At 39.9% G+C, this 25,496-nt stretch overlaps 1 protein-coding gene and 1 long non-coding RNA gene across 5 annotated transcripts; one reads left to right on the top strand and one right to left on the bottom strand.

The window, feature by feature from the left end:
* The first annotated feature begins 171 nt into the window (after positions 1–171).
* On the top strand, positions 172–23,662 carry TMEM59 (transmembrane protein 59). 4 transcript variants are annotated; one of them, NM_001266204.1, is made up of 8 exons: positions 172–527; positions 6,793–6,898; positions 8,684–8,778; positions 10,966–11,118; positions 12,667–12,748; positions 13,954–14,038; positions 18,330–18,438; positions 23,035–23,331. In NM_001266204.1, the coding sequence occupies exons 1-8, from the start codon at positions 339–341 to the stop codon at positions 23,188–23,190; spliced, it is 975 nt and encodes a 324-aa protein (NP_001253133.1). In that variant the 5' UTR covers positions 172–338; the 3' UTR covers positions 23,191–23,331. The 4 variants fall into 4 exon arrangements, with proteins under 4 accessions (NP_001253133.1, XP_014995017.3, XP_077850270.1 ...); XM_015139531.3 differs by having other exon boundaries at positions 323–527; positions 13,957–14,038; positions 23,035–23,662; XM_077994144.1 differs by lacking the exons at positions 6,793–6,898; positions 8,684–8,778 and having other exon boundaries at positions 323–527; positions 23,035–23,662.
* LOC144333255 (uncharacterized) lies at positions 323–2,683 on the bottom strand. Its single transcript, XR_013401813.1, has 2 exons — positions 2,396–2,683; positions 323–2,216 (listed from the first exon to the last, which is right to left on the bottom strand). It is a non-coding gene; the product is annotated as an uncharacterized LOC144333255 (long non-coding RNA).
* Positions 23,663–25,496: the final 1,834 nt, after the last annotated feature.

The raw sequence follows: 25,496 nt of genomic DNA on the forward strand, positions 1-25,496 counted from the left end.
GTTTTCCGAGACCAACTTTCCCGACAGCACCGTGCGCCTCCCGCCTACGGAGAACTACATGCCCCAGCCTGCCCCGCGAAGGGAAGACAGGCGGACCCGCTTCGCGCTAATGCTCGCGATGGTTGAATTCCCCGCCTCACGCCCGCCTAGGAGAAGTTAGTAGTCCCAGAGGTGGGGCAGGAGGCGGCAGTTTCAGGCGGGTCAGGGCGGAGCTGAAGCGACGGCGGAGGCGGAAGCAACGGTCGGCGGGGCGGAGAAGGGGGCTGGCCCCAGGAGGAGGAGGAAACCCTTCAAAGAAAACAGCAACAAGCTGAGCTGCTGTGACAGAGGGGAACAAGATGGCGGCGCCGAAGGCGAGCCTCTGGGTCAGGACCCAACTGGGGCTGCCGCCGCTGCTGCTGCTGACCATGGCCTTGGCCGGAGGTTCGGGGACCGCTTCGGCTGAAGCATTTGACTCGGTCTTGGGTGATACAGCGTCTTGCCACCGGGCCTGTCAGTTGACCTACCCCTTGCACACCTACCCTAAGGTAGGGCCCGTCCGGAGCGGGCTGCGACCCTTCCCTGGCCGCCCATCTCTCGGCTCCCCACACTTATGTCGGCTCTGGCAACCTGGCTGTTCAATCCGCCTTTCAACCGCTGTCTCCCATCTGTGTAGCTCCTGTTTTCCTCCCTAATCCTGCCTGCACCCCAGTTCCTGCTGTCATTACCGGAAGTTTGTCCTGCACTACCCTGTGATAGGCTGAGGGACACAAAGATGAGAAAGACGCGATCCCTTTCCTCTGGGAGCTAGCCGGGCAGCAGGGGAGTCGAGCACTCAGAGGGAGGAGGATAGAGGAGGATATGGATGGTTAATGCAGGGTCCTCGCCTTAAGGAGCCTAAGGGGGGTTTGTAGAAAGGGAGGCGCAGATAAGCGAGTCCACAAATGATTGATTCATAACCTTTGTTTACTAAGCGCCTCTCGGGATCGGGAGCGTAGTCTTCAGGGAGTCAGACAAGTAGACAATTCCACTGAAGTATAAAAAGCGTCACGAAGGCGGCTCAAGGAGTAGCGAGACGCCCAGGAATGCTGTCTGCCTATGTTGAGTTACTGTGTCCAAGACGCTGCCAAGAGGGACTGGGTTAGAGAAGAGGCAGTTAGGTGTCTGCCTACCAGAAACTGACCACTCAGTGCAGGAAACGGGGGATTCGTGGAGTGGGTAAAGAAACGAGACTGTAGACAGGAGAGGGTTCGCAGCTTACGGAGAGGTAATGGCCTCCTCTCTATGCTTCCCCCCTTTTTAAGTACATACCTAACCCTCTTCACGTTGGTTTTTCAGCGTAAGATCTCTGTTTACTCAACATTCTAAATTGTTTGATGATTCCCACCACACGTTTCCCATGTATGATTTGAGTGTATGCCTTCCCCCACGTTGTTTTATGAGAGCTTTTGTTGATGTTACTGGTGGTTTCCTCTTCGTTTTTCCTTCATCTCCTGTATGCTATTTGCTTAACCATTGTGGCTAGACCTCCTTGCTCTCTAAAACTGGAGTGGCTACGGAGACAGTTCCAGTGAAGCTTAGGATGTTCCATATTGGCGAGTGCTTTCAGGTCTTTGAAATGAAAAGTTCTAAGTGCCGGCACTTCTCAGATTTTGTTTACGGCTGGATTTTAAACTGCATGGAGATTATCAATTTTCAAAAACCGTGGGAGAGGGGAGTGTGCTAAATTTTTCCAGAGATTTATGTAACAATCGAGAAAGAAGTGAGAAGTTTTAACTTCAGACTTAAATCGATGAATACTGCTTCTAACCACGTTATTTTTCTTCACTTCTTGTAAACTTCTCATCATTAAGAGGATTGTATGAGGAAGCTCATTAATATTGATTTGGCCTGGAATTGGGCTGAGACTTACTTTCTATTGTTCTAGGGTTTGTTTCCTTTTTTTGAGATTTTCCTGGCAATTTTGTAGTATAAACCAGAATGTTGGGAGAATAATCAAATAATTTGAAAGGATACCTTCCTGGAACTTGTAGGTACTTTAATAATGTCCACTATTTTCTAACAATTGGTGTGATATCTATAAACCATTTTTACTTATTTAGTAAAGCTTTTCTCACAAAGAACTCCAAATCATCTGGCTCCCTATAGGTCCTGGACTTGAAATTTATATAGACTCCACTGTTAGCCAGAGTGATGGGAGATTTATCATACTATTATTCCTAATTCTCACAACAACCCTGTAAAGTAGGGTTTTAAAATTAAGGAAATTGAGGCTCTGAAAGGTTAAGTGTCTTGCCTAAGGTCACATACCCAAGAAATCGTGGAGTAGGAATTCAGCTTAAAACTGGCTACACTATGCTGCCTCCTATTAATAAACTTGCATTAAACATATTCGGCCGGGTGCGATGGCTCACACCTGTAATCCCAGCACTTTGGGAGGCCGAGGTGGGTGGATCATCTCAGCTCAGGAGATTGCGACCAGCCTGGACAACATGGCAAGACCTCGTCTCTGAAGAAAAAAAGAAAAAGAAAACACTAGCCAGGCGTGGAGACGAGCACCTGTAGTCCCAGCTACTTGGGAAGCTGAGGTGGGAGGCTTGCTTGAGCCTGGGAGGCGGAGGTTACAGTGAGCCGAAATGTCGCCAGTGCACTCCAGTCTAACAGTGAGACCCTGTCTCAAAAAAAAAAAAAAAAAAAAAAAAAGGCTGGGCGTGGTGGCTCACTCCTGTAATCCCAGCACTTTGGGAGGCTGAGGCAGGTGGATCACCTGATGTCAGGAGTTCAAGACCAGCCTGGCCAACATGGTGAAACCCCATCTCTACTGAAAATACCAAAAAAAATTAGCTGGGCATGGTGGCGGGCACTTGTAATCCCAGCTGCTCAGGAGGCTGAGGCAGGAGAAGCGCCTGAACCCGGGAGGCAGAGGTTGCAGTGAACCTGCGCCATTGCACTCCAGCCTGGGCAACAAGAGGGAAACTCTGCCTCAAAAAAAAAAAAACAAACAAAAAACCCACATATTTAACTATGTCACTGATTTCTATTGGCTCTCCTCTGTGCTTTGTGCTCCAGGAAAAAGCTTCGTGTGTTGTAAGAAATTAGATGAATTTTCAAACTCACATAGAGTTTGAAAAACGAGATAGAAATCTCGTTTTAGGCTGGGCGCTGTGGCTCATGCCTGTAATCCCAGCAGTTAGGAACGCCGAGGCAAGTGGATCATGGGTGGTCAGGAGTTCAAGATCAGCCTGACCAACATGGTGAAACCCCGTCTCTACGAAAAATACAAAAATTAGCTGGGCATGGCACATGCTTGTAATCCCAGCTACTCAGGAGGCTGAGGCAGGAGAACCGCTGGAACCCGGGTGGTGGAGGTTGCAGTGAGCCGAGATTGCGCCGCTTCACTTCAGCCTGGGACACAGAGCAAGACTGCATCTCAAAAAAAAAAAAAATCTCATTTTAATGACACTTTTTGAGAACTAATTATTTGTTGCAAGAAAGTAGAATACCTGTTTGTAAGTAGTTATTTTTAAATTATTCTATCTTTTATCTACAGAAAATGCAATTGCATAATTTATCTCGGACGAAAAAACAAGAGACATAAATCATGTTAATAAAAAAGCTAATTATAGCTAGCCTGGTCATTTATTAATGGAGTGTGGTCTCTAGAACCATACAAACCTGGTTTTATTCCCAGTTCCTTGATTACTGTTTGTCCTTGCTGATCACTTAACTTCTATTTATTTATTTTTTAATTTAAAATAATTGAAACAGAGTGTTGCTCTGTTGCCCAGGCTGGTCTCAAACTCTTGGACTGAATGGATCCTTATGTCTTGGCCTCCCAAACTGTTTGGATTACATGCATGAGCCACGGTGCCTGCCCTAAATAGTACCATTGAGGGACCTTCTAATTATGAATTTAGCTGGTATTTCCTATGGTGGAAGCACCATTTATTGTGTCCTAAATCAGAGGAGATACATGTTATATAAGCTTGCCAGTCATTTGGGATAAATAGGGCATGAAATATTTACTTGAAATCATTATTTTTGTATATATAACATGAAATACTTAGAATAAAGATATGATTCTTTTTTTTTTTTTTTTTTTTGAGACGGAGTCTCGCCCTGTCGCCCAAGCTGGAGTGCAGTGGCCGGATCTTAGCTCACTGCAAGCTCCGCCTCCCGGGTTCACGCCATTCTCCTGCCTCAGCCTCCCGAGTAGCTGGGACTACAGGCACCCGCCACCTTGCCCGGCTAGTTTTTTGTATTTTTTAGTAGAGACGGGGTTTCACCACGTTAGCCAGGATGGTCTCGATCTCCTGACCTTGTGATCCGCCCGTCTCGGCCTCCCAAAGTGCTGGAATTACAGGCTTGAGCCACCGTGCCCGGCCAGATATGATTCTTAATAGCTACCAGTTGAGTGCCTGCTCCATACCAGATGTTGCATAATTTGTTAAGTCTTAACACAGTGCCTGGCACATTGTAGATGCTCATTAAATAATAGTAATGCTGTTGTAGATATAAATATATAATTATCCTAATAGTGAAGATTGACGCTCTACAATTATACAGGCAGTAGAAAATAAAGGAATAAATAGTAGTGAGGATTGATGTAAGAGTATTGTCCGTATTTTACAACTGAGGAAATAGATTAAGTAACTTGCCAAAGGTTGTACAGAATAAGTGGCAAGTCTGAACTTCAAACTAGGGCTGATTCCTGAAACCTAGTCTCTTTTCACCATGCCATATGGTTTTCTGAAATTGGTACTGGATGACTTACTAGGTTTCTTTAACAAAGGAAAGCATATCTAAGAATGAAATGGCATGTGATATAGCTCATACTAATGAGCTTATGCTTCCTCTGTGCAGTATAAGGAAATTTGTGGTGCTCCAAAGACATAAAATAATTCTTTAACTGTTTTACAAAGCCTGCAAAAGCTACTCAGATATGAAATTTATCTTAATTTTTAAAATTCTTTCAATTTCATCTTAACAATAAATGCAGCTGGAACTGAGGTCCAAAAGTGTGCTACCTTCAAAGCTGTATGATAAAGTATATTTAATATTAGACTGCAGCCATCTCTTCTTGATGGATTGTTGCTGCTGCATAAATTTTACTAATCCTTTTGCTGGAAAGAAGTACATACCTTGTATTCCATTGGTTGCTAACTGGCATATGCACATGCTGTTTCCTTATTAGGTGTCTGCCAGTTTGTACACAGTATATCACACAGTAAGTTGAGGGGGCTCCCCCATATGCAGTAGCTTTTTAAAAATACTTTTATTTTATCAAAGAAAACCCTGCTGAAGACATTAGTCATATTAAGCAGTTAATATTTTACAGTAATGAAGAACTAGATGTCCATCCTATCTTGAGCTTTCACACATATACATTGATGCCTGTAATTGTTTTCTATTTTAAAAATCTATTAACACTATTACCATTTATTAAGAACCTTCTACATCCCAGGCACTGTGCTGGAAATAGCTTCCAAATTATTGAGGAATTTGGAGATAATGGCTGTTCTCTCCTTTTTTGATGAGAAACCTGAGATTCTTAGGTAAAATAACTTATGCACTCACCCAAAAGGTTTGATCTAGGTCTGACTGATTGCAGTGTCCTTTCCCATGCAGCACACTGTTGCTCCAGTGTTTTCATTTAATGTAAGCCCAATTTTTTTTTTTTTGAGATGGAGTCTCGCTGTGTCTCCCAGACTGCAGTGCAGTGGCGCGATCTCGGCTCACTGCAAGCTCCGCCTCCCAGGTTCACACCAGTCTCCTGCCTCAGCCTCCCGAGTAGCTGGGACTACAGGCGCCCGCCACCATGCCCAGCTAAGTTTTTGTATTTTTAGTAGAGACAGGTTTTCACCGTGTTAGCCAGGATGGTCTCGATCTCCTGATCTTGTGATCCACCCGCCTCGGCCTCCCAAAATGCTGGGATTACAGGCGTGAGCCACCACGCCTGGCCTAAGCCCAGTTTTTAAAAATCCTTTCATATAAACATTTTTATAGATGTATGCCTTACTTTATCAGGCCCTTGTGTCACCATTTGCCATGTGAAGCTAGTCTGATACTTTTCCTGATAAGCCTGGTGATTCATATAAACATGGATGTGACAGAAGTATGCCACTGGTCCTAGGGTACTTGCTTACTCCTTTCTATTGCTGTTGAAGTTCTAGTTATATCACCGTTGTATTTTTTGTTGTTGTTTTATTGTTGTTTTTTAAGCAACAGGGTCTCACTTTGTACCCCAAGCTGGAGTGCAGTGGTGTGATTATAGCTCACTGTACCCTCAAACTCCTGGGCTCAAACAATCCTCATACCTCAGCCTACTGAGTACTAGGGCTACAAGTGTGCACCATCATACTCAGTTATTTTTGTGTGTGTGTTTGTTTTGGTACAGATGGGGTCTCGCTGTATTGTCCAGGCTGGCCTTAAACTGTTAGCCTCAAGCAGTCCTCCTGCCTCAGCTTCCCAAAACCCTGGGATTACAGGTGTGAGCCACTGCACCTGGCATGTCACTATTGTTTTTATTTTTAATTTCCCCCTCACAGATTGTAACCAAAGAAAATGGAAAAAGGGTGGTGGTTTTACCTACTAGGCTTTTTTCTTGATATCACTTTTAAAATAAGGAACTAAAACCTCTGTATGGCGAAGGTCTTGAGTATCAACTGGCTTCTATCATTTTTTTCTTTCAGTTATGAAACTTATAGGATGATTTGTAATAAACGTTACTAACTGCTTTCTTCCTAACCCATTTTCCCCTGAGGAAAAAAAATACTATTTTTTGGTAACCCTTCCTGTTCTTGAACTCCCTAGGAAGAGGAGTTGTACGCATGTCAGAGAGGTTGCAGGCTGTTTTCAATTTGTCAGTTTGTGGATGATGGAATTGACTTAAATCGAACTAAATTGGAATGTGAATCTGGTAAGATGCTATGCTAACATCAGCTGTATGTAACACTGTTGTTTTCTTTGTGATAACCTTTTAAAGTATTTTCCTTAGGAAATGGCAAGCACACTGTTGAAACTAGTCATCTAACATACTGTAATTATTATGGATTTAAGAGTTTTCGTAGCTGCTGCTAGAAATTTCATGGGCTTTAAATTTCATCTGTTTGTTGAGACAGTGTTTATTTTCTGCTGTGAATAGGACACCTTTGTTTAACCAACTTTCTGTCAGACAAATGCAGTAAAATTACCCTACTCACAATTCATTACTACCTTTTCACAAATAGTATAATTTTCCTAAACCTTTCAATCATAAGTTCATTGACTTATCTCCAAGTTTTTTACTGAATCAGGCCTTTGACTCAGTATTTAATAGCGTATTCTTCATTGGTCAGGCCATTAAAATAAGTAGCCAGAGGCTTTGTCATCTGTTAAACCACTTTTCTTTCTTTTTGCTAAAAGCAGTCTGTTTAATAAAAGAAACCTGCAATCAGGACACAATTGACGTTTAACTTTTTAAATAACTATAATGGAATGTTCTCCATTCATTACACTGTTTTTAGCATAGAAGCCATCACTGTGCCATGACTCACATACAGTCTTCTTTGATGTCATAACCGTATTTTTGCAGCTCAGTCTCCTAACTGATCATCTTTATATATGCATAATGCTGTCCAGTTTATTATCTAGCGCTTCTGAGAAGTGTATTACAAATGCATTACTGAGTTGGGAAAAAATGAAATTGGTATAGTGGTAAAATGTTATATCACAAGAAGGAAATGGATTTAATGAACTAAATGACAGTATATCTGGTAGAGATCTATTTCAACATTAGAATCATCTGCTATAGAACATTTTCTAGTTCAATTTTCTTTTTTTTTGAGACAGATTCTCGCTCTGTCCCCAGGCTGGAGTGCAGTGGCGTGATCTCAGCTCACTTCAAACTCCGCCCCCCCCCCGGGTTCATGCCATTCTCCTGCCTCAGCCTCCCGTGTAGCTGGGACTACAGGCGCCCGCCACCACGCCCGGCTAATTTTTTTTTGTATTTTTAGTGGAGACGGGGTTTCACCATGTTAGCCAGGATGGTCTCGATCTCCTGACCTCGTGATTCGCCCGTCTCAGCCTCCCAAAGTGCTGGGATTACAGGCGTGAGCCACCACACCCAGCCTAGTTCAATTTTCTTAGACTTTCAGATGTTAGGCTGATTGTTTTATTTTTCTGTTGCCACGTGTATACCCTTACTTCTTAACTGAGTGATCTGGTTCTTAACAATAATACTGTATATTTGTATAAATCATTAAAATATATTATTTCATTCAATCCTATGCAGTGGGTTGTGTTATTCTGTTTTAGATATATAGAAATCAATAGTCAGAGGTTAAACTGCTCAGCCCAGGTCACACACACCAACAAATGATGGAACTAAAACTTTTTGAGTGGTATCTTCAGGATGCCAATCCAGTGCATTTTCTACTACACAAGCCTTAGCTGCAAGGGTCCTCCTATATGAATGTCATCATGTGGCCAGAGCCTGGGTGTATAATTAATAGATTTGTATCTAAAACATTTGACTTGTAGGAGGGAGACAATATGGAGTTCTGTTAAAGATACATTTCCTACTACTATATTACCAAATTTGGAAATTGACATTGATGAAATCTTTTTTAAGTATAAGAATTTTTTAAATAAAATATCAAATCCTTTTCTTTCCTCTTTCCCTTTCCCTTTTGTTTCTTCTAATTTGACTGTTTTTCTCTTACAGCATGTACAGAAGCATATTCCCAATCTGATGAGCAATATGCTTGCCATCTTGGTTGCCAGAATCAGCTGCCATTCGCTGAACTGAGACAAGAACAAGTACGAAACAATACTGCCTTTCAAACTAGCCTGCTTAGATGGCACTGACTTGTGTTGCTTGAAGTGTTTATCACCGACTCGATCCTATTTTAGTGTTATATATATATATAATATATAAATATATAAAATATATAAATTTGACTTTCAGCAAACAAAATTTGTTTGCAAATAAAAAAGTCAGTTGAATAATTGCACTTGTATAATGCTTTACTATTAAAAGTTATGCCTACATTCATAATCTTATTTTGTTTCTTCCCACATTCCAGTGAAGATATTATCCTCATTTTACATATTAAAAAACCAAGGCTGAGAGGAATTATTTCAGAGTTCTTTTTCTCCATCCCAACTTCCATTGGACAGTTGCCATTGCCTTAACTCAGATTATCATCATTTCTTATCTGTATTTTTAAGTTAACTTCCAAACTGTTTTTCTAATTTAACCCTTTCTAACTCCATCCTTTACTGTGTCCAGATTTTTTTTTCTAAATTTCATCATGCCATTATCCTGTCTTATATAATTAGTAGCTCCCAATTACATGTAGATTTAAGTCCAAACTGTTTATCACAACCTAGCTCCTGATTACTTCTCCAATGCCATCGCTTAAAATTCCTGACAAGGGAATTTCATACTCTATTCTCCAGACATACTGGGAAAAGTTTCTTAATTTTTGCACAGGAAATAGTCACATGTACAAACTCAAAAGATAAAAAGAGTATACATATAGTGAAAAGTCTCCCACCCCTGTCTCTTAGCCACTCAGTTTTCCCTCATACATGTAGCCAAGGTTACTAGTACACAGATATGTTATGCATATACAAGGATGTACACATGTATTTTATAAATATAAGTATACATAAAGAGCTTCTAATTTTTTTCTACTACATAATATTCTGTGTAGATATATTATAATTTATTTAGGCAGTTCCTTATTTGTGAACATGTAAGTTGTTCCTAATCTTTTTATTTTGTAAATAATATCTATTTTGCACATTTGTGAGTATACCTGTAGAATAAAATCATATGGCTAGAATTGCTGAGTTAAGAGGTATATGCTTTTTTTATTTTTATGTTTTTTAGAGATGGGGATCTCACTATATTACCCAGTCTGGCCTCACGCTTCTGGGCTCAAGTGCTACCATAGATAGCACTGCACTCCAGACTGGGTGACGGAGCGAGACACTGTCTCAAAAAAAAAAAAGAAAAAACAAACATATAAAGAAACAAAGTAGAACCAAAGCTATCCCTAGAGTTTAGTAAATGGCATCCCACGCTTGTGCTTTAGAGGGGCCCAGTGCTGCTAAAGAAGTCAAGAAGTCAGAATTGGAGGAGGAAAGATGACATCATTTGTCAAAATCCTTTTTTTTTTTTTTTTTTTTTTTTGAGGCAGAGTCTCGCTCTGTCACCAGGCTGGAGTGCAGTGGCGTGATCTTGGCTCACAGTAACCTCCGCCTCCCTGGTTTGAGGGATTCTCCTGCCTCAGCCTCCTGAGTAGCTGGGACTACAGATGTGTGCCACCACGCCTAGCTAATTTTTGTATTTTTAGTGGAGATCGGGTTTGACCATGTTGCCCAGATGGTCTCAATCTCTTGACATCATGATCCACCCACCTCAGCCTCCCAAAGTGCTAGGATTACAGGCGTGAGCCACCATGCCGGGCCATTAAAATCTTATCAGTAGCTTACTACATATACTCAGCCTGTAAATACTCCCTTCACCCTGCCCTGTTGTCAGATGTCTACCATTTTATGTGTATATTCCTCTGATTGATTTTTTCCTTCCCCTTTTCCATTGATGTTCATTATAGCATGATTTATTCTCAATAAAAACATTAAAGATGAGAATGATATGATTTGTCCCTTCCTATTCTACCCTCGAGGACTTGCTGGCCCTCGTTTAATTACATCTTAAGAGTCTTCTTATTTTTGGACTTAATTCAAAATCCTGTTATTCTGATAGAGGTGACAGGGAGCTAGTAAGTGTGTTTGGTGGCAAATTAAAGTAGCCTTGGTTTTTAAGCCTTACCGTAATTTGCATAGGTAACTAAGAGTTTAATGCTATTAGATTATGGTAGATGTATTTGTTTATATCCTGTCCCATTAAGGATTTGAGTAATCTTGATTATGTTGTTCTCTTGAATGTACATATATAAAAAATAATGCATTTCTCATTATTTATTTTATTTTTAGCTTATGTCCCTGATGCCAAAAATGCACCTACTCTTTCCTCTAACTCTGGTGAGGTCATTCTGGAGTGACATGATGGACTCTGCACAGAGCTTCATAACCTCTTCATGGACTTTTTATCTTCAAGCTGATGATGGAAAAATAGTCATATTCCAGGTGACAACAGTGCTTCATGGATTCATCTAATTACCAACAACAGTAAATGTATATGTTTTAAATGAGTGTTTCAGCATAGAGCCATACTCAGTCACTTACAAATACTTATCATCAAGTAAGAATTACTTATTTGGCCCTACATTAAAATATTGGACATCAGTTTGATTACCCTTCCCTTTGCCCATTAAAAGCCTTATCTAAAGCCCATTAGTTTTTATCTAACCAGAACTCTGAGTCTTTTAAATTTTATGGTGGTTAAATTGATAAAATGAAATCTTTAAATATGAGAGATAATAATTAATATACTTTTAATGTAAACAGTGGCCATATATGATTACATATGGATATCAGATAAAAACAATATGACATAATTTTTAGTTTTTTATAGTGCTTTTACTCATAACTCTTATAAGAGAACTTCTTGAAGAAGTATTTTGCCTAGAGAGGTAATGTCTCCTATCTCATCATTTACCATGTGATAATAACTGTTATTCCCTGGAGGTTATATTGTACTAGATATATTATCTCGGATTTTCAAACAACTTAATGAGGTTATATTATTCCTATTTTATTGATGAGGAAGGTGAGAGTAACTTGTTGCAGTTGCACTGCCGATAAGTAACAGAATTAAGCTTAAAACCCAGGACACTTTAGCACCAAGGCCCATATACTACCCTACCATGCTTTTAATTCAGTAGTTGAATTCCTCAAATTTACCAGTCAACAGAGTTTATGTTGTGTCTTCCTCTCGGGTAATAAAATAAACCTTTTAAGTACTGTAGCTAAGTAAGTGACTTAATGTATGGCTGGTATGTGATTTTTAGCACTACCCTGAACCTTGGGTCCCCTCTACTTAATTTGGTAATAAGTAAAATGCAGGAATTTTCTCTTTAAATTCATGAACAAGTTCTATGTCCTAAAGCTACTTACATCAAAGCATAAGTTGACTCTCAGAGTGAAGGCCTCATTCATTCCTCATTAGATAGGAGATTAGCTCTGTGTCTCTCTAAAGTCTGTGTGAATTTGAGCATAACTGGGATGGAGAAACCCCCATTCTAGAGGATCAGAACTATTCAGAAAATGTAAAGTATGGAGTGTTTGGCTGTAATTTATGGATTCCTCATACCTAGGGAATAATGGAATGTTTCATATGAGAAGAAATAGAGATAATATGTGTTTAGCCAAAAGTTTTGGCAGTCTGATAAATTATTCCTGATCAACTAGAATTAGAACTCATTTCTGCAAGGTATAGTATTTAATGTAGTATGTAATGATTTATCACTCTCTCCCTTAAAAAAAAAAAAAATGTTGTCAGGAAGTTAAACTAACATAAATCTGCCAGAAATCTGTTTCTTTGCAAGGCACTGGTTCTAATGTTTAGGAAGTGCAATTAAAATATATTGTGGTTAACGTGTTTTATTTTTTATACAGTCTTTCTGTTACTCTTTCTCAATTTAAATGTTTAAAGAGATGATGTGTTTTAGAACTTGTTACTGAAAAAAAGCTAAAGAAGTACAAATGACTTAATTGCTTTCATTATTATTTTAGTCTAAGCCAGAAATCCAGTATGCACCACATTTGGAACAGGAGTCTACAAATTTGAGAGAATCATCTCTAAGCAAAATGTCCTGTAAGTTTTATTTTAAGTAGCTTAGATAAAAACATTAGCAGTCAAATCTGGTTGTAGTAGAGTTGGTTGTGTTTTTTTTTTTTTTCCACTGATGGAACATAAACAGATAATTTCTAAAACAGTGGTTCTCAAACTTTCATGTGTATTAGAGTTTGGAGAGCTTGTTCAAACACACATTGCCGGGCCCCACCTCCAGAGTTTCTAATTTACTAGGTCCAGGAGAAGACCTGAGAATTTCTATTTCTCACAAGTTCCAGATTTTGCTGATGCTGCTGGCCTGGGGGCCACACTTTGAGAATCACTATTCTAAAAACATTTAGTTTGTTTCAAAGGATGTTTTGAGCATGAACTAATCAACTATTCTGGTACTTCCCAATAAATTGACCAAATAATGAAAAATACCAAAAGTATGAGTCCCCATTCTATTTTTATTTCCATGTTAGAAGTGAATTTTGGCCGGGCGCGGTGGCTCAAGCCTGTAATCCCAGCACTTTGGGAGGCCGAGACGGGTGGATCACGAGGTCAGGAGATCGAGACCATCCTGGATAACACGGTGAAACCCCGTCTCTACTAAGAAATACAAAAAACTAGCCGGGCGAGGTGGCGGGCGCCTGTAGTCCCAGCTACTCGGGAGGCTGAGGCCGGAGAATGGCGTGAACCCGGGAGGCGGAGCTTGCAGTGAGCTGAGATCCGGCCACTGCACTCCAGCCTGGGCGACAGAGCGAGACTCCGTCTCAAAAAAAAAAAAAAAAAAAAAAAGAAGAAGTGAATTTTGACTCATAAGAATGTAAAACATCAAGCTAAAGCAGAGCTTACCTTGTAAAATTTACTCATACCTTATTTTAGATACTATTTAATTAGCCTTCTAATTTTGGTAGGTGGGAGTGGGTAGATAATGATAGCACATAACATAAGACCATCTTTAACTTTAATTAGATTAAAATAAACCAAATCCAAGCTCACATGTAATTAAGCAGAAAACATCAATGCCAATAAGAATTTGAAAATAAAACAGGAAACTCATAATGTGGTAGAATATTCATTTGGTTTTGATGTGCTAGAAAAACTGATACGTATTATAAAATGTATCAGATGACACAAACAAAAACAATTGGATATCTGTAAAGTGTGTATATCTAGAAGTAGTCATGTGAGACTAGGTTTTGGGATGTAGGGTATAATAAACTCATACCTTACTATTTCAGCAGATCTGCAAATGAGAAATTCACAAGCACACAGGAATTTTCTTGAAGATGGAGAAAGTGATGGCTTTTTAAGATGCCTCTCTCTGTATGTATTCCTCTTTATTGTGTGTATAACAGATAAAATCTGGCTGTATCAGAGAGATACATTACTTTTATTATTTTAAAATTAGCACCTCAAAAGTAAACCTTTTTACTTTTTCCCTTCCAAGATTGTACGTTAGATATTTTAGTGTGTTTAAAAGGTTATAGGCATACTACTTGAATAAAACCCACGCAGGTAGTTTTTTTTCACAGTACAGGAGCATACTTCTTGTTAGAATCTCTTGATTTATGTTGAATGTGCTTCTCCACACATTTAAATTAAGCTTTAATTTCACATATGTCTGAGGCCAGGCACGGTGGCTCACGCCTGTAATCCCAACAGTTTGGAAGGCCGACGCAGGTGGATCACCTGAGATCAGGAGTTCAAGACCAGCCTGGCCAACATGGCGAAACCCCGTCTCTACTGAAAATCCAAAAATTAGCCAGGCGTGGTGGCGCATGCCTGTCATCCCAGCTACTCAGGAGGATGAGGCAGGAGAATGGCTTGAACCTGGGAGGCAGAGGTTTCAGTGAGCTGAGATTGCACCACTGCACTCCAGCCTAGGTGACAGAGTAAGATTCTGTCTCAAAAAATAAAATAAAACAAAATAAAATAAAAAAGTTTGAATGGTTTAGGGATCAGATTTTTGTTTTTGTTTTTATCTGCATGGCCAGATTTGAGGCTAGAAGAGCTGGATAAGCACTCTAGATTAAGAAGGGCTTTGTATTCTATACTAAGGAGTATCAGCTCTGTGCCAAGAGTTTTTAAGGGTAATGGTAAAGTGGGCAAATGAGAGTAGTGGGTACCATATGCCCTCCTAGGAAAAAATATCAAGCCTTATGAGGGTGAGAGGCAGGTTTTATCAAAGTGTGCATGTTTCCTCTTCTCCAAGGAATTCGGATATGATCCCTCCCCCACATTTTACTCCTCCCCACCCCCCCCAAAAAAAGGAAACAGAGAAAGCTAGTGGGCCATGTCACTTATTGACTATTACCTACTCTGTGTCAGATACCAGGCCAAGCATTTCAGTGAGTGGTACTGCTGTATAGTGTGTTCATTCTAGTGGACTGTTCTATCTCAAGTATAAAACTTCGGTAGTCCAAACCACATGCTCCCTGTAATTTCTTATAGAAACAGTTTCTTGAGAGGTGTTATCGTGTATCATTAGAGTTAGGTGGACCTTACAAATTAATACCTTTTACTAGGCAAAATGTTTAAAAGACTGTATGAGAAAACAAGGATTAAACTTTAAATTTTATCCTTCTTTCATTTCTAAACCGGTTTTGAGCTTGTCCAACAAAGGGCAGTTTTTCTCTTTCCAGTATTTAGGATGTTTGTTGCAGTTTGATAGTTCTGTGAAACCTAAATAATTAATCTTAAATTACAGTTCTCAGTACTGTACTACCTGGCATATTATTGGTGATTTATTGACCTTTAACATTTTGTCATTATATGCTGTGTGTGTTTTTTTTTAAATCTAACACTTTAAAAGTGATTTTGTGAAACAACTAACTTTATAACTAGAAATGTATTTCTTAGAAGTTTTTGGCCAGGCGCGGTGGCTCACGCCTGTAATCCCAGCACTTTGATCACGAGGTCAGGAGTTCGAGAGCAGCCTGCCCAAGATGGTGAAACCCCGGCTCTACTAAAAATACAAAAAAAATTAGCCAGGTGCGGTGGCAGGCGCCTGTAATCCCAGCTACTCGGGAGGCCAAGGCAGGAGGAGAATCGCTTGAACTCGGAGGGCGGAGGTTGCAGTGAACCGAGATCGCGCCACTGCACTCCAGCCTGGGCAACAGAATGAGACTCTGTCTCAAAAAAAAAAAAAAAAAAAGAAGTTTTTGTGCCCAAATGTAGATTATAATAGGTAGGATCCTATATTTGAATAAAAATTATGATTTTGGCCGAGTGCGGTGGCTCATGCGTGTAATCCCAGCACTTTGGAAGGCCAAGGCAGGAGGATCACTTGAGCCCAGAGGTTCAAAATCAGTTTGGGTAACATAGTGAGACCCCATCCATCTCTACAAAAAATAAAAAAAATTAGCTGGGCATGGTGGCACACGCCTGTAGTCCCAGCTATCAAGAGGCTGAGGTGGGAGAATCACTTGAGCCCGGGAAGTCAAGGCTGCAGTGAGCTATGATCGTGCCACTGCACTGCCTGAGTGATAGAGCGAGACTGTCTCAAAAAATTTTTTTAAGTGTTCTTTTTTAAAATGCTTTTTCCCCTTCAGTGATCCCATTTGACTTTTAGAACAATACCCTGTGATAAGTAGGTGGTAATTTAAAGAGGTGAATTGACTACTTCCAAGGTTATACAGTCACTATGTTAGAATTCAAACCTAATTTTTCTAATTATACATCTTCTGCTCATCCTATTCTGCTGTAAATATTTACTTCCTAAAGTGTCATGATTTTTCCATGATTACATACAGAATCACTCAGCCAGTTATTGGAATCTGATCGTAGCTGTTAAAGAGACACCATGATCTCCAGAAAGGAAATTGAAGTCACTCTTTCTTCACTTGTATTTCTTTTTGAAGAGCCAGGCACTGTGCTAGGGAGTTGAGACCTAGAAAAGATGTCAGGAGTTCTCAGGTCTAGACAGACGTGGACAATAGTGATTGCTATACATATACACACTCCTACACATGTCTCATACAAAGCATATAAAGACTGTATTTAAGTCTACTGGAGGTTTCAAGGGGAGGATTGACAGGCGAGATAGAAATATCTTGAGTAATGAGTAGACATTTTTGCTAGTTGTAGCAGAAGATTTACTTAAATTTTTTTTTTCAGATATACTGGCCTCCTGCTCAATGTGTATAGGGTACATTACTGCATATGGAGGATAAGGAGAGTCAGAAATTTGACTGAACTGGGAAAACAGGAATAGAGAGAAGCAGGAACATAACATTAGTGTCAAGAAGAGGCTTCTATGTGAAGGATAGGTTGGAGAACTTTGGTAAATCAGGGAAGAAATTATGAAGGCTGAATTAGGGCAGTAGACAAGAACAGGAGATAATGGAGATAGTTGAAAATCTGTAGGATCTAGTCATTGTTTTGTTCTGGAGAGTGAAGGGATGAACCCCAATTTTCTGGCTTAGGTAGTTGCTACTGGAATCCAGATATCAAATATATCCTCATTTTGCGGTAAATTCCTTAACTCAGTTAGGGCTGGAACATGGAGAGGAAAGTGGGTATTTTTTTCATTTAAAACGTGTTTTACTCTATTATCTTTCTAAATTGGGATACTTAAAGCATCATATGGGAGTTCCCTACTTTTAGATACAATACATTCTCCAAAGTCCGCCTGTTTTGCTGGCAGACAATGACTGTGCTTACTGCATGTTCAAGTCTTGCCAGACTGTCAAGTGAGTGGTTAGGGTGGTAAGTATAGATCTCTTATTAGGCAGTGTTGGATGAGCAGAGATGTGAAAATTAGGGACTATCTGTGTTACACAGTTTGTCAGAGTTAGACTTTTAATTATTTAAAAATGGCTTGACTTTTTTTTGAATCTTAATAGGTCAATTATGAAAAAAACTTCAGGTGGGAGAATGGCTTGTGCCCATGAGTGCAAGGCCAGCCTGGGCAATACAGTGAGAGCTTGTCTCTATAAAAATTAAAAATAAATAAAAATAAAAAACCTCTAATTGCTGATTCTCATAACTGGCCTTCTATCTTAAGATATTTTAATGATAAGGAAAATATAACTACCTCTTTACTGAGATATGCTATAATGATTACAGAATGCCTTACAATAGATGTGCTCTTTTAAATTGAAGTATAAGTAAATTATGGCAAATTAAATATGTGAAGTATTCTAGGGAAACTGACTTCTGGAAGCCTGTTGTGATTTCTTTTATAAAACAAATGATCATTTTAAATTTACCTAGTCTATACCTTAACTTTATTGTATATTGGTTTTCTGAAAGCAAGTATAATAATTTGTAAAATAATATATGACATTTGTACGACAGTGTACAATTTACAGGACACTTTCACTTGCCTTATATATTTAGCAGAAAGTCAAGTATATTTGATTTTATTATTATTACAAAAGTGATATAGCCATGTTATAGAAACATTAGAAGTAGAGGAAAAAGACTTTATGCCAACCTAATGTAATAGCTATTAGTATAATATTTCCTTCTGTAAGTATGTTTTTTAATAGTTTCAAAGATAATCAACAAAGTTTTAATTGTACTGTTGAGCTAAGTACATAAGGTTGATTGACTAAGAATCTCCTGTTTCTTATAAAATTTTAATATAACTAATTGTTGATTTTTTTTCCAGTAACTCTGGGTGGATTTTAACTACAACTCTTGTCCTCTCGGTGATGGTATTGCTTTGGATTTGTTGTGCCACTGTTGCTACAGCTGTGGAGCAGTATGTTCCCTCTGAGGTAAATTTAATTCTAACCCTTAGACCATTTGAAGACTGAGCCCTGTGAGATATCATTTTAAATACCTTATTTGTTTAGCTGGAAAAACAAGGCCTCTCTACTATAATAGAAAGAGAGAAGATGTGGTGGTTTTCATGTGGTAGAGGTTGGCACACATAAAAATTACAGGTTTGCATCACAAGAATGGTTGTTCCCAGCTTTCTGTGATGCTAACTACCGTGGTGACATATATGTTGACTGGCTTGAGAAAAGTGTGTCTTTCTGACTCTCTAAGACTGAAAAGACCTGTTTACATCAGTTTCTAAGGCGATATGTGGGAAAGAAGACTTTTTTTTTTTTTTTTGAGACAGAGTCTTACTCTGTCACCCAGGCTAGAGTGCAGTGGCGCGATCTCGGCTCACTGCAAGCTCCGCCTCCCGGGTTCATGCCACTCTCTTGCCTCAGCCTCCTGAGTAGCTGGGACTACAGGCACCCGCCACCGCATCTGGCTAATTTTTTTGTATTTTTTAGTAGAGACCGTGGTCTCGATCTCCTGAATTCATGATCCACCTGCCTCAGCCTCCCAAAGTGCTGGGATTACAGGCGTGAGCCACCGTGCGCAGCCTTTTTTTTTTTTTTTTTTTTTGAGGCACAGTCTCACTCTGTCGCCCAGGCTACAGTGCAGTGGCCAGGATCTTGGTTCACTGCAGCCTCCGCCTCCTGGGTTCAAGTGATTCTTCTGCCTCAGCCTCCTGAGTAGCTGGGACTACAGGCACGCGCCACCATGCCCAGCCAATTTTTGTATTTTCAGTAGAGATGGGGTTTCACCATATTGACCAGGCTGGTCCTGAACTACTGATCTCAAGTGACCTGCCCACCTCTGCCTCCCAAAGTGTTGGGATTACAGGCATGAGCCACCATACCCAGCCAGAGAGAAGATTTGTAGAACCATTTAATAGTTTAAATTAATTACCACAATATTAAGGAGCAGTGCTGCTTTAGAAGCAGCAAGGCTGAGCCAGGTGTGGTGCTCATGCATCTAATCCCAGCACTTTGGGAAGGCTAGGCAGGTGGATCACTTGAGCTCAAGAGTTTGAGAACAGCCTGGGCAACATGATGAGATCCTGTCTCTGCGAAAAATTATAAAAATTATCTGGGCATGGTGGTGTGTGCCCATGATCCCAGCTACTCAGGAGGCTGAGGTGGGAGGATCACTTGAGCCCAGAAGGTTGAGGCTGCAATAAACCAGGATTGTGCCACTGTATTACAGCCTGGTAACAGAACAAGACCCTGAGTCTCAAAAGAAAAAAGAAAAGAAAAGAAGAGAGAGGAGAGAGGAAGGGAGAGGGAGAGGGAGAGGAGAAATGCTGGAGTGTTTGATTTTGAGTTGTTATATTCTGGTATCTAACCCCATAAGAGATGGAAGACATTGTGACTTCCTTGGTAATTAAAATTTAACTGGCCCAAAAAATATAACTGTTAAGGTAAAGGATTTTTGTTTGGGGGAAAGGCTATAATTTGATTATTCAGCTTAGCTTTCAAGAACAGAAAAGTATTTATATAACTAAATATAGAATAATAATGGCTGTCAACATCTAATCCCACTGAAATAAACTTTAGTTTTTTTATACCTCCAAAGTGCCATAGAAAAAGAGAGAAAAGAAGAAGAGACAGAAATTAGAATATAATAATAAGCCATTGGCATGTGCCTAATATGGTGCTTGAACAACTGTTTTATCCTAACAGACTATAAAGATGTTTAAATATATGATTTGCACATGAAAAATTAAAATATTATGCTTAATATTTTTATTAAGGTGATATAATTGATGTAGGTACCTAGAAACTGGGACAGGATAATGTTGATAACAACATTTGTATAGTCTTTAAAATTTACAAAGTATTTTCATATACCTTCATATTCTTCTCATCTAACTAAAATTTTGTGTCCTTTAACCAGCATCTCCTCAGTCTCCTTCCTCCCTTCAGTGGCTTCTTTCATGTTGATGTATAAAATCAAACAGTTCCTGGTTGCTGCTTCAAGATCTTTAAATGTTGTTAGGTAGAGTTGTGAACATTTTTCTTTCACAGTGCCCCAGAGCCAGTGGTCACATGTGAATTCTGAGTTTTAAGGAGGCCTACTATATCAGATCCGTGTCCAACCTATCAACCACTGAATTTTTTTTTTTTTTTTTTTTTTTCCAGACAGGGTCTCGCTCTGTCACTGAGGCTGGAGTGCAATGGCACAATCTCAGCTCACTGCAATCTCCACCTCCCGGGTTCAAGTGATTCTCATGTCTCAGCCTGCTGAGTAGCTGGGACTACTACAGGTGCACACCACCACACCTGGCTTATTTCTGTATTTTTAGTAGAGATTGGGTTTCACCATGTTGGCCAGGTTGGTCTCGAACTCCTGACCTCAAGTGATTCACCTACCTCAGCCTCCCAAAGTGCTGGGATTATGGGCGTGAGCCACCACACCTGGCCTGAACTTGTCTTAAAGCTACTCTCTTACTGGAAAAGCTTAAGGTACTGGGGCAACTCCTTGCGGGATAGTTGTTCCCCTGAGGCAGCAGTCCAGTAGAACACATCTGAAACATGTATGAATAAGCAACTATTGTGACAGTCACTTTTAGAACATTTTCATCAGCCCAGAAAGAAAATCTGTACTCTTAGTAATTGCTCCCCATTTTCTCCCAAGCAGCAGCAGCAGCTGCACCACCCCCACCCCCATCTCACCCTCCAGTCCTAAATAGCCAATATGTAGTCTCTTGTGACTGGCCTCTTTCACTAAGCATATTTTCAAGGTTCATCATGTTACAGCATGTATCACTTTATCATCTTTTTTTTTTTTTGAGATGGAGTCTCGCTCTATCGCCCAGGCTAGAGTGCAGTAGTGCAACCTCGGCTCACTGCAAACCTCCACCTCTCGGGTTCAAGCGATTCTCCTGCCTCAGCCTCCCTAGTGGCTGGGACTACAGGCACGCACCACCACACCCAGCTAATTTTTATATTTTTAGTAGAGATGGGGTTTCACTATGTTGGCCAGGCTGGTCTGGAACTCCTGACCTCAGGTGATCCACCTTCCTCAGCCTCCCAAAGTGCTGGGATTACAGGCTTGAGCCACCATGCCCAGCCAGGATAGCATGTATCACTTTTGATAAATTCTTGAAGGTGCTCTTTATTCAGCATCTTTTAAAAACACCTTTCCAGTAGTAGGTACTTCTGTGTAGTTCTTGCTTTATAATCTAGTGAGTTGCCCTGCCAGTGATATCAGCACTTCAGTTTCTAACTTTTGGATATGGGGATTTGTTGCTATATGAGTAGATTAACAATAGAATCTATACCATTTCTTTTTTTTTTTGAGACAGAGTCTCACTTTGTCCCCCAGGCTGGAGGGCAGTGGCGTGATCTCAGCCCACTGCAACCTCTGCCTCCCAGGCTCAAGTGATTATTGTGCCTCAGCCTCCTGAGTAGCTGGAATTACAGGCACGTACCACCATGCCTGGCTAATTTTTTGTGTTTTTAGTAGAGACAGGGTTTCACCATGTTGGCCAGGCTGGTCTTGAGCTCCTGACCTCGAGTGATCTGCCTGCCTCAGCCTCCCAAAGTGGTGGGATTACCGGCGTGAGCCACTGCACCCGGCCTATGCTTATTAGTGAAGACTTTTCACTTTGCTTTTCTGCCTTTAAGAGATACGTATGGACAGGTGTGGTGGCTCACACATGTATCCCAACACTTTGGGAGGCCAAGGTAGGAGGATCACTTGAGGCCAGGAGTCTGAGACCAGTCTAGGCAACATAGCAAGACTCCATCATTTAAAAAAAAAAAAAAGAAAAATTAGCTGGACATAGTGGTGCATGCCTATAGTCCTAGCTACTCAGGAGGCTGAGGCAGGAGAATCACTTGAGTCCAGGAGTTCAAGGCCTTGTAGTGAGCTATGATCACACCACTGCACTCCAGCCTGGGTAACAGAGCAACACCCCATCTCTTTTAAAAAAAAAAAAAAGACAGAGACATTCATACGTATATTACCTACTCTCAACAGATGTTAGATATTAACATTATTCTCTAATGAGTTTTATGACATTTGCAGTGATTCTGTTTTATGCTTTCATTCTTTTAGTATCTTCTTGGATATGGTAGTAACAATTAAGGAACTTTATATATTTATGAAGACCCTTCTATCAGTGTTAGAGCATTTCATGCATATTCTTTTTTCTCACAGCATTTTCAAATAGCATCTATCATTTTCCATACATGTTAAGCTAAAACATTTAGGAGCAGAAAGACTTACACCAAATTATTTTACCACTTGGTAGGAGAGCTAAGATGTTGAAGGACTTGATCACTTAAGGCATCCATAGCTATTTTTCTTGATACTCAGTTGTTATACTCCTGAGGATTTTAACTTGAGATGTGGAACAGCTTTCTTTGGCCATCCACTGGGAGCTGAATCATGTGTCTACAACATTTTGAGAAAAAGCATTCTTCTTTCTTAAAGTTGTTTATAGAATTTTTTTTTACTAACCATTTATAAATTAAATTATTTGAAGACTTACTTGGAGAGGTTCCTAATTATCCAGACTACTAATGTACATTGGTTTTCTTTTGCAGAAGCTGAGTATCTATGGTGACTTGGAGTTTATGAATGAACAAAAGCTGAACAAATATCCAGCTTCTTCTCTTGTGGTTGTTAGATCTAAAACTGAAGATCATGAAGAAGCAGGGCCTCTACCTACGAAAGTGAATCTTGCTCATTCTGAAATTTAAGCATTTTTCTTTTAAAAGAAAAGTGTAATAGACATCTAAAATTCCACTCCTCATAGAGCTTTTAAAATGGTTTCATTGGATATAGGCCTTAAGAAATCACTATAAAATGCAAATAAAGTTACTCAAATCTGTGAAGACTGTATTTGCTATAACTTTATTGGTATTGTTTTTCTAGTAATTTAAGAGGTGGATGTTTGGGATTGTATTAGTATTTTACTAATATCTGTAGCTATTTTGTTTTTTGCTTTGGTTATTGTTTTTTTCCCTTTTCTTAGCTATGAGCTGATCATTGTTCCTCCTCACCTCCTGCCATGATACTGTCAGTTACCTTAGTTAGTAAGCTGAATATTTAGTAGAATATGATGCTTCTGCTCAGGAATGGCCCACAAATCTGTAATTTGAAATTTAGCAGGAAATGACCTTTAATGACACTACATTTTCAGGAACTGAAATCATTAAAATTTTATTTGAATAATTATGTGCTGAAATTTGAGTATCTGATTTTCTAGACCTTCCCTCCTACCCCTGCCCAACCTAGATAAGAATTATGACATGTTCTGTGTCTATTGCTATTGCTATATAATGTGATGGTCAGGGACCATTTTGATGCAAAAATGATCTTTCAGCAGTACATTTGATGTTATTTTGCACAGGCTATAGGTTTTTGTTTGATGAGTCTTTCCAAGGAACTATTTTTCTCTGTTAGACAGTATATCAAGTATAAGGTAAACGTATTTTTTTGCTCTTGTTACTGAGGCTGGAGTGCAATGGCATGATCTCAGCTCACCGCAGCCTCCACCTCTGAGGTTCAAGCAATTCTCCTGCCTCAGCCTCCCAAGTAGTGGGGACTACAGGCATGCACCACCACACCTGGCTAATTTTGTATTTTTAGTAGAGATGGGTTTTCACCAGGTTGGCCAGGCTGGTCTCAAACTCCTGACCTCAGGTGATCCACCCACCTAGGCCTGCCAAAGTGCTGGGATTACAGGCGTGAGCCACCGCGCCCAGCCTACACCAGAATTTTGATATGATTCACTGTTATTATACCATAAAATATTAAAAACTTTGTAAACCAATACTTTCCTCATTCACAGTGGCATTGCTGACAACTACGTCAGTGCTATTTGACTAAAGAGTAAGTTAGTCACTCCTCCTATGGCCTAGTCTTTAGCCTTCCTGAGTCCAAATAAAAAGTAGTTAACAGCTAATCAAGGAAGACTTTGGTCACAAAGTGTAGGGTTTTATTTTTAGGTTTGTCTAGATTTGGATGATAGAAAGTTGTGAACACATCCAGATGGGGAAGAAAGGAGGAATTAGCAGTCATTGTCAAGCAGTCATTGTTTCTTTCTTATTTTTGTTAGAAAACATGGGATAAAACATGGGGACTCAGCCAGGCACAGTGGCTCATGCCTGTAATCCCAGCACTTTGGGAGGCCAAGGTGGGAGGATCACTTGAGGTCAGGAGTTCAAGACCAACCTGGGCAACACAGCAAGTCCCTCTCTGTACAAAAAAATACAAGTAAATATGGGGACTATGTCTAAAACATGGGGAGTGGATAGGAGTTACCTTTAAAAAAATAAAAAGCCCTGTTGTTTTGTCTCCCATCATGAGTGCATACTTAGTTTCCTTAATCAGGCACAGGTTTAATTGTAATGCATCCAGTGAAGCAAACAGGGAGAAACATATAAAATGCTGCTGTCTCGCAGGAATCAGAGAGCCTGCTGTTAGAAAAGACCCTCCCTTATAAAAACAAAACAAAGAATTATCTAGATCACTTGGGGCCAGGAGTTCAAGACCATTCTGGGCAATATAATGAGACTCCCATCTCTTTTAAAAAAAAAAAGAAGGAGCAATTGTACAGTTGTCCTATATTCTTCCACCTTCCCTTGGTTTCATTTCTCTTTGCTTCCTGACTGAGAAGTGCCTGAGATACCTTCATTTCTCTTGAAAGTATTGATCCAAGTTTAGACAAATATCACCCCTCTTGAGAGAATTCCTTATATGTGAAAATACCAAGACATTCTTGATATTTAGTAGGCACTCAAATATTTGTCTCCTCTTTTTTAGCATAATTAAGCCAGACTGATGTTTGTATTGGAGTACTATCAGCACGAGTAACCATTTTAATCTCTTTCCTTAACTACTTGTTCTATACTAGAGTCTAGAGTGGGGGTACGTACAGTGATAAAGATTGAGATAATGGGAAATTTAGTCTTCTGTTTGGGAAGCTGGATTGTAGTGTTGATTTTCTGACTCCTTGTGATAATTAAATTCTGAAGCACAGAATCTGCTTTTGAGAAGAAAG

The sequence above is a fragment of the Macaca mulatta genome, chromosome 1 (genome assembly GCF_049350105.2).
Source record: "Macaca mulatta isolate MMU2019108-1 chromosome 1, T2T-MMU8v2.0, whole genome shotgun sequence".
In the NCBI taxonomy this organism is placed as follows: Eukaryota; Metazoa; Chordata; class Mammalia; order Primates; family Cercopithecidae; genus Macaca; species Macaca mulatta.

Coding starts and splice junctions, on each gene's coding strand:
- TMEM59 (NM_001266204.1), top strand. CDS start 339: ATGGCGGCGCCGAAGGCGAGCCTCTGGGTCAGGACCCAACTGGGGCTG. Junction 11,119..12,666: donor GAAAAATAGTCATATTCCAG/GTGACAACAGTG, acceptor TTATTATTTTAG/TCTAAGCCAGAAATCCAGTA. Junction 18,439..23,034: donor AGCAGTATGTTCCCTCTGAG/GTAAATTTAATT, acceptor TTTCTTTTGCAG/AAGCTGAGTATCTATGGTGA.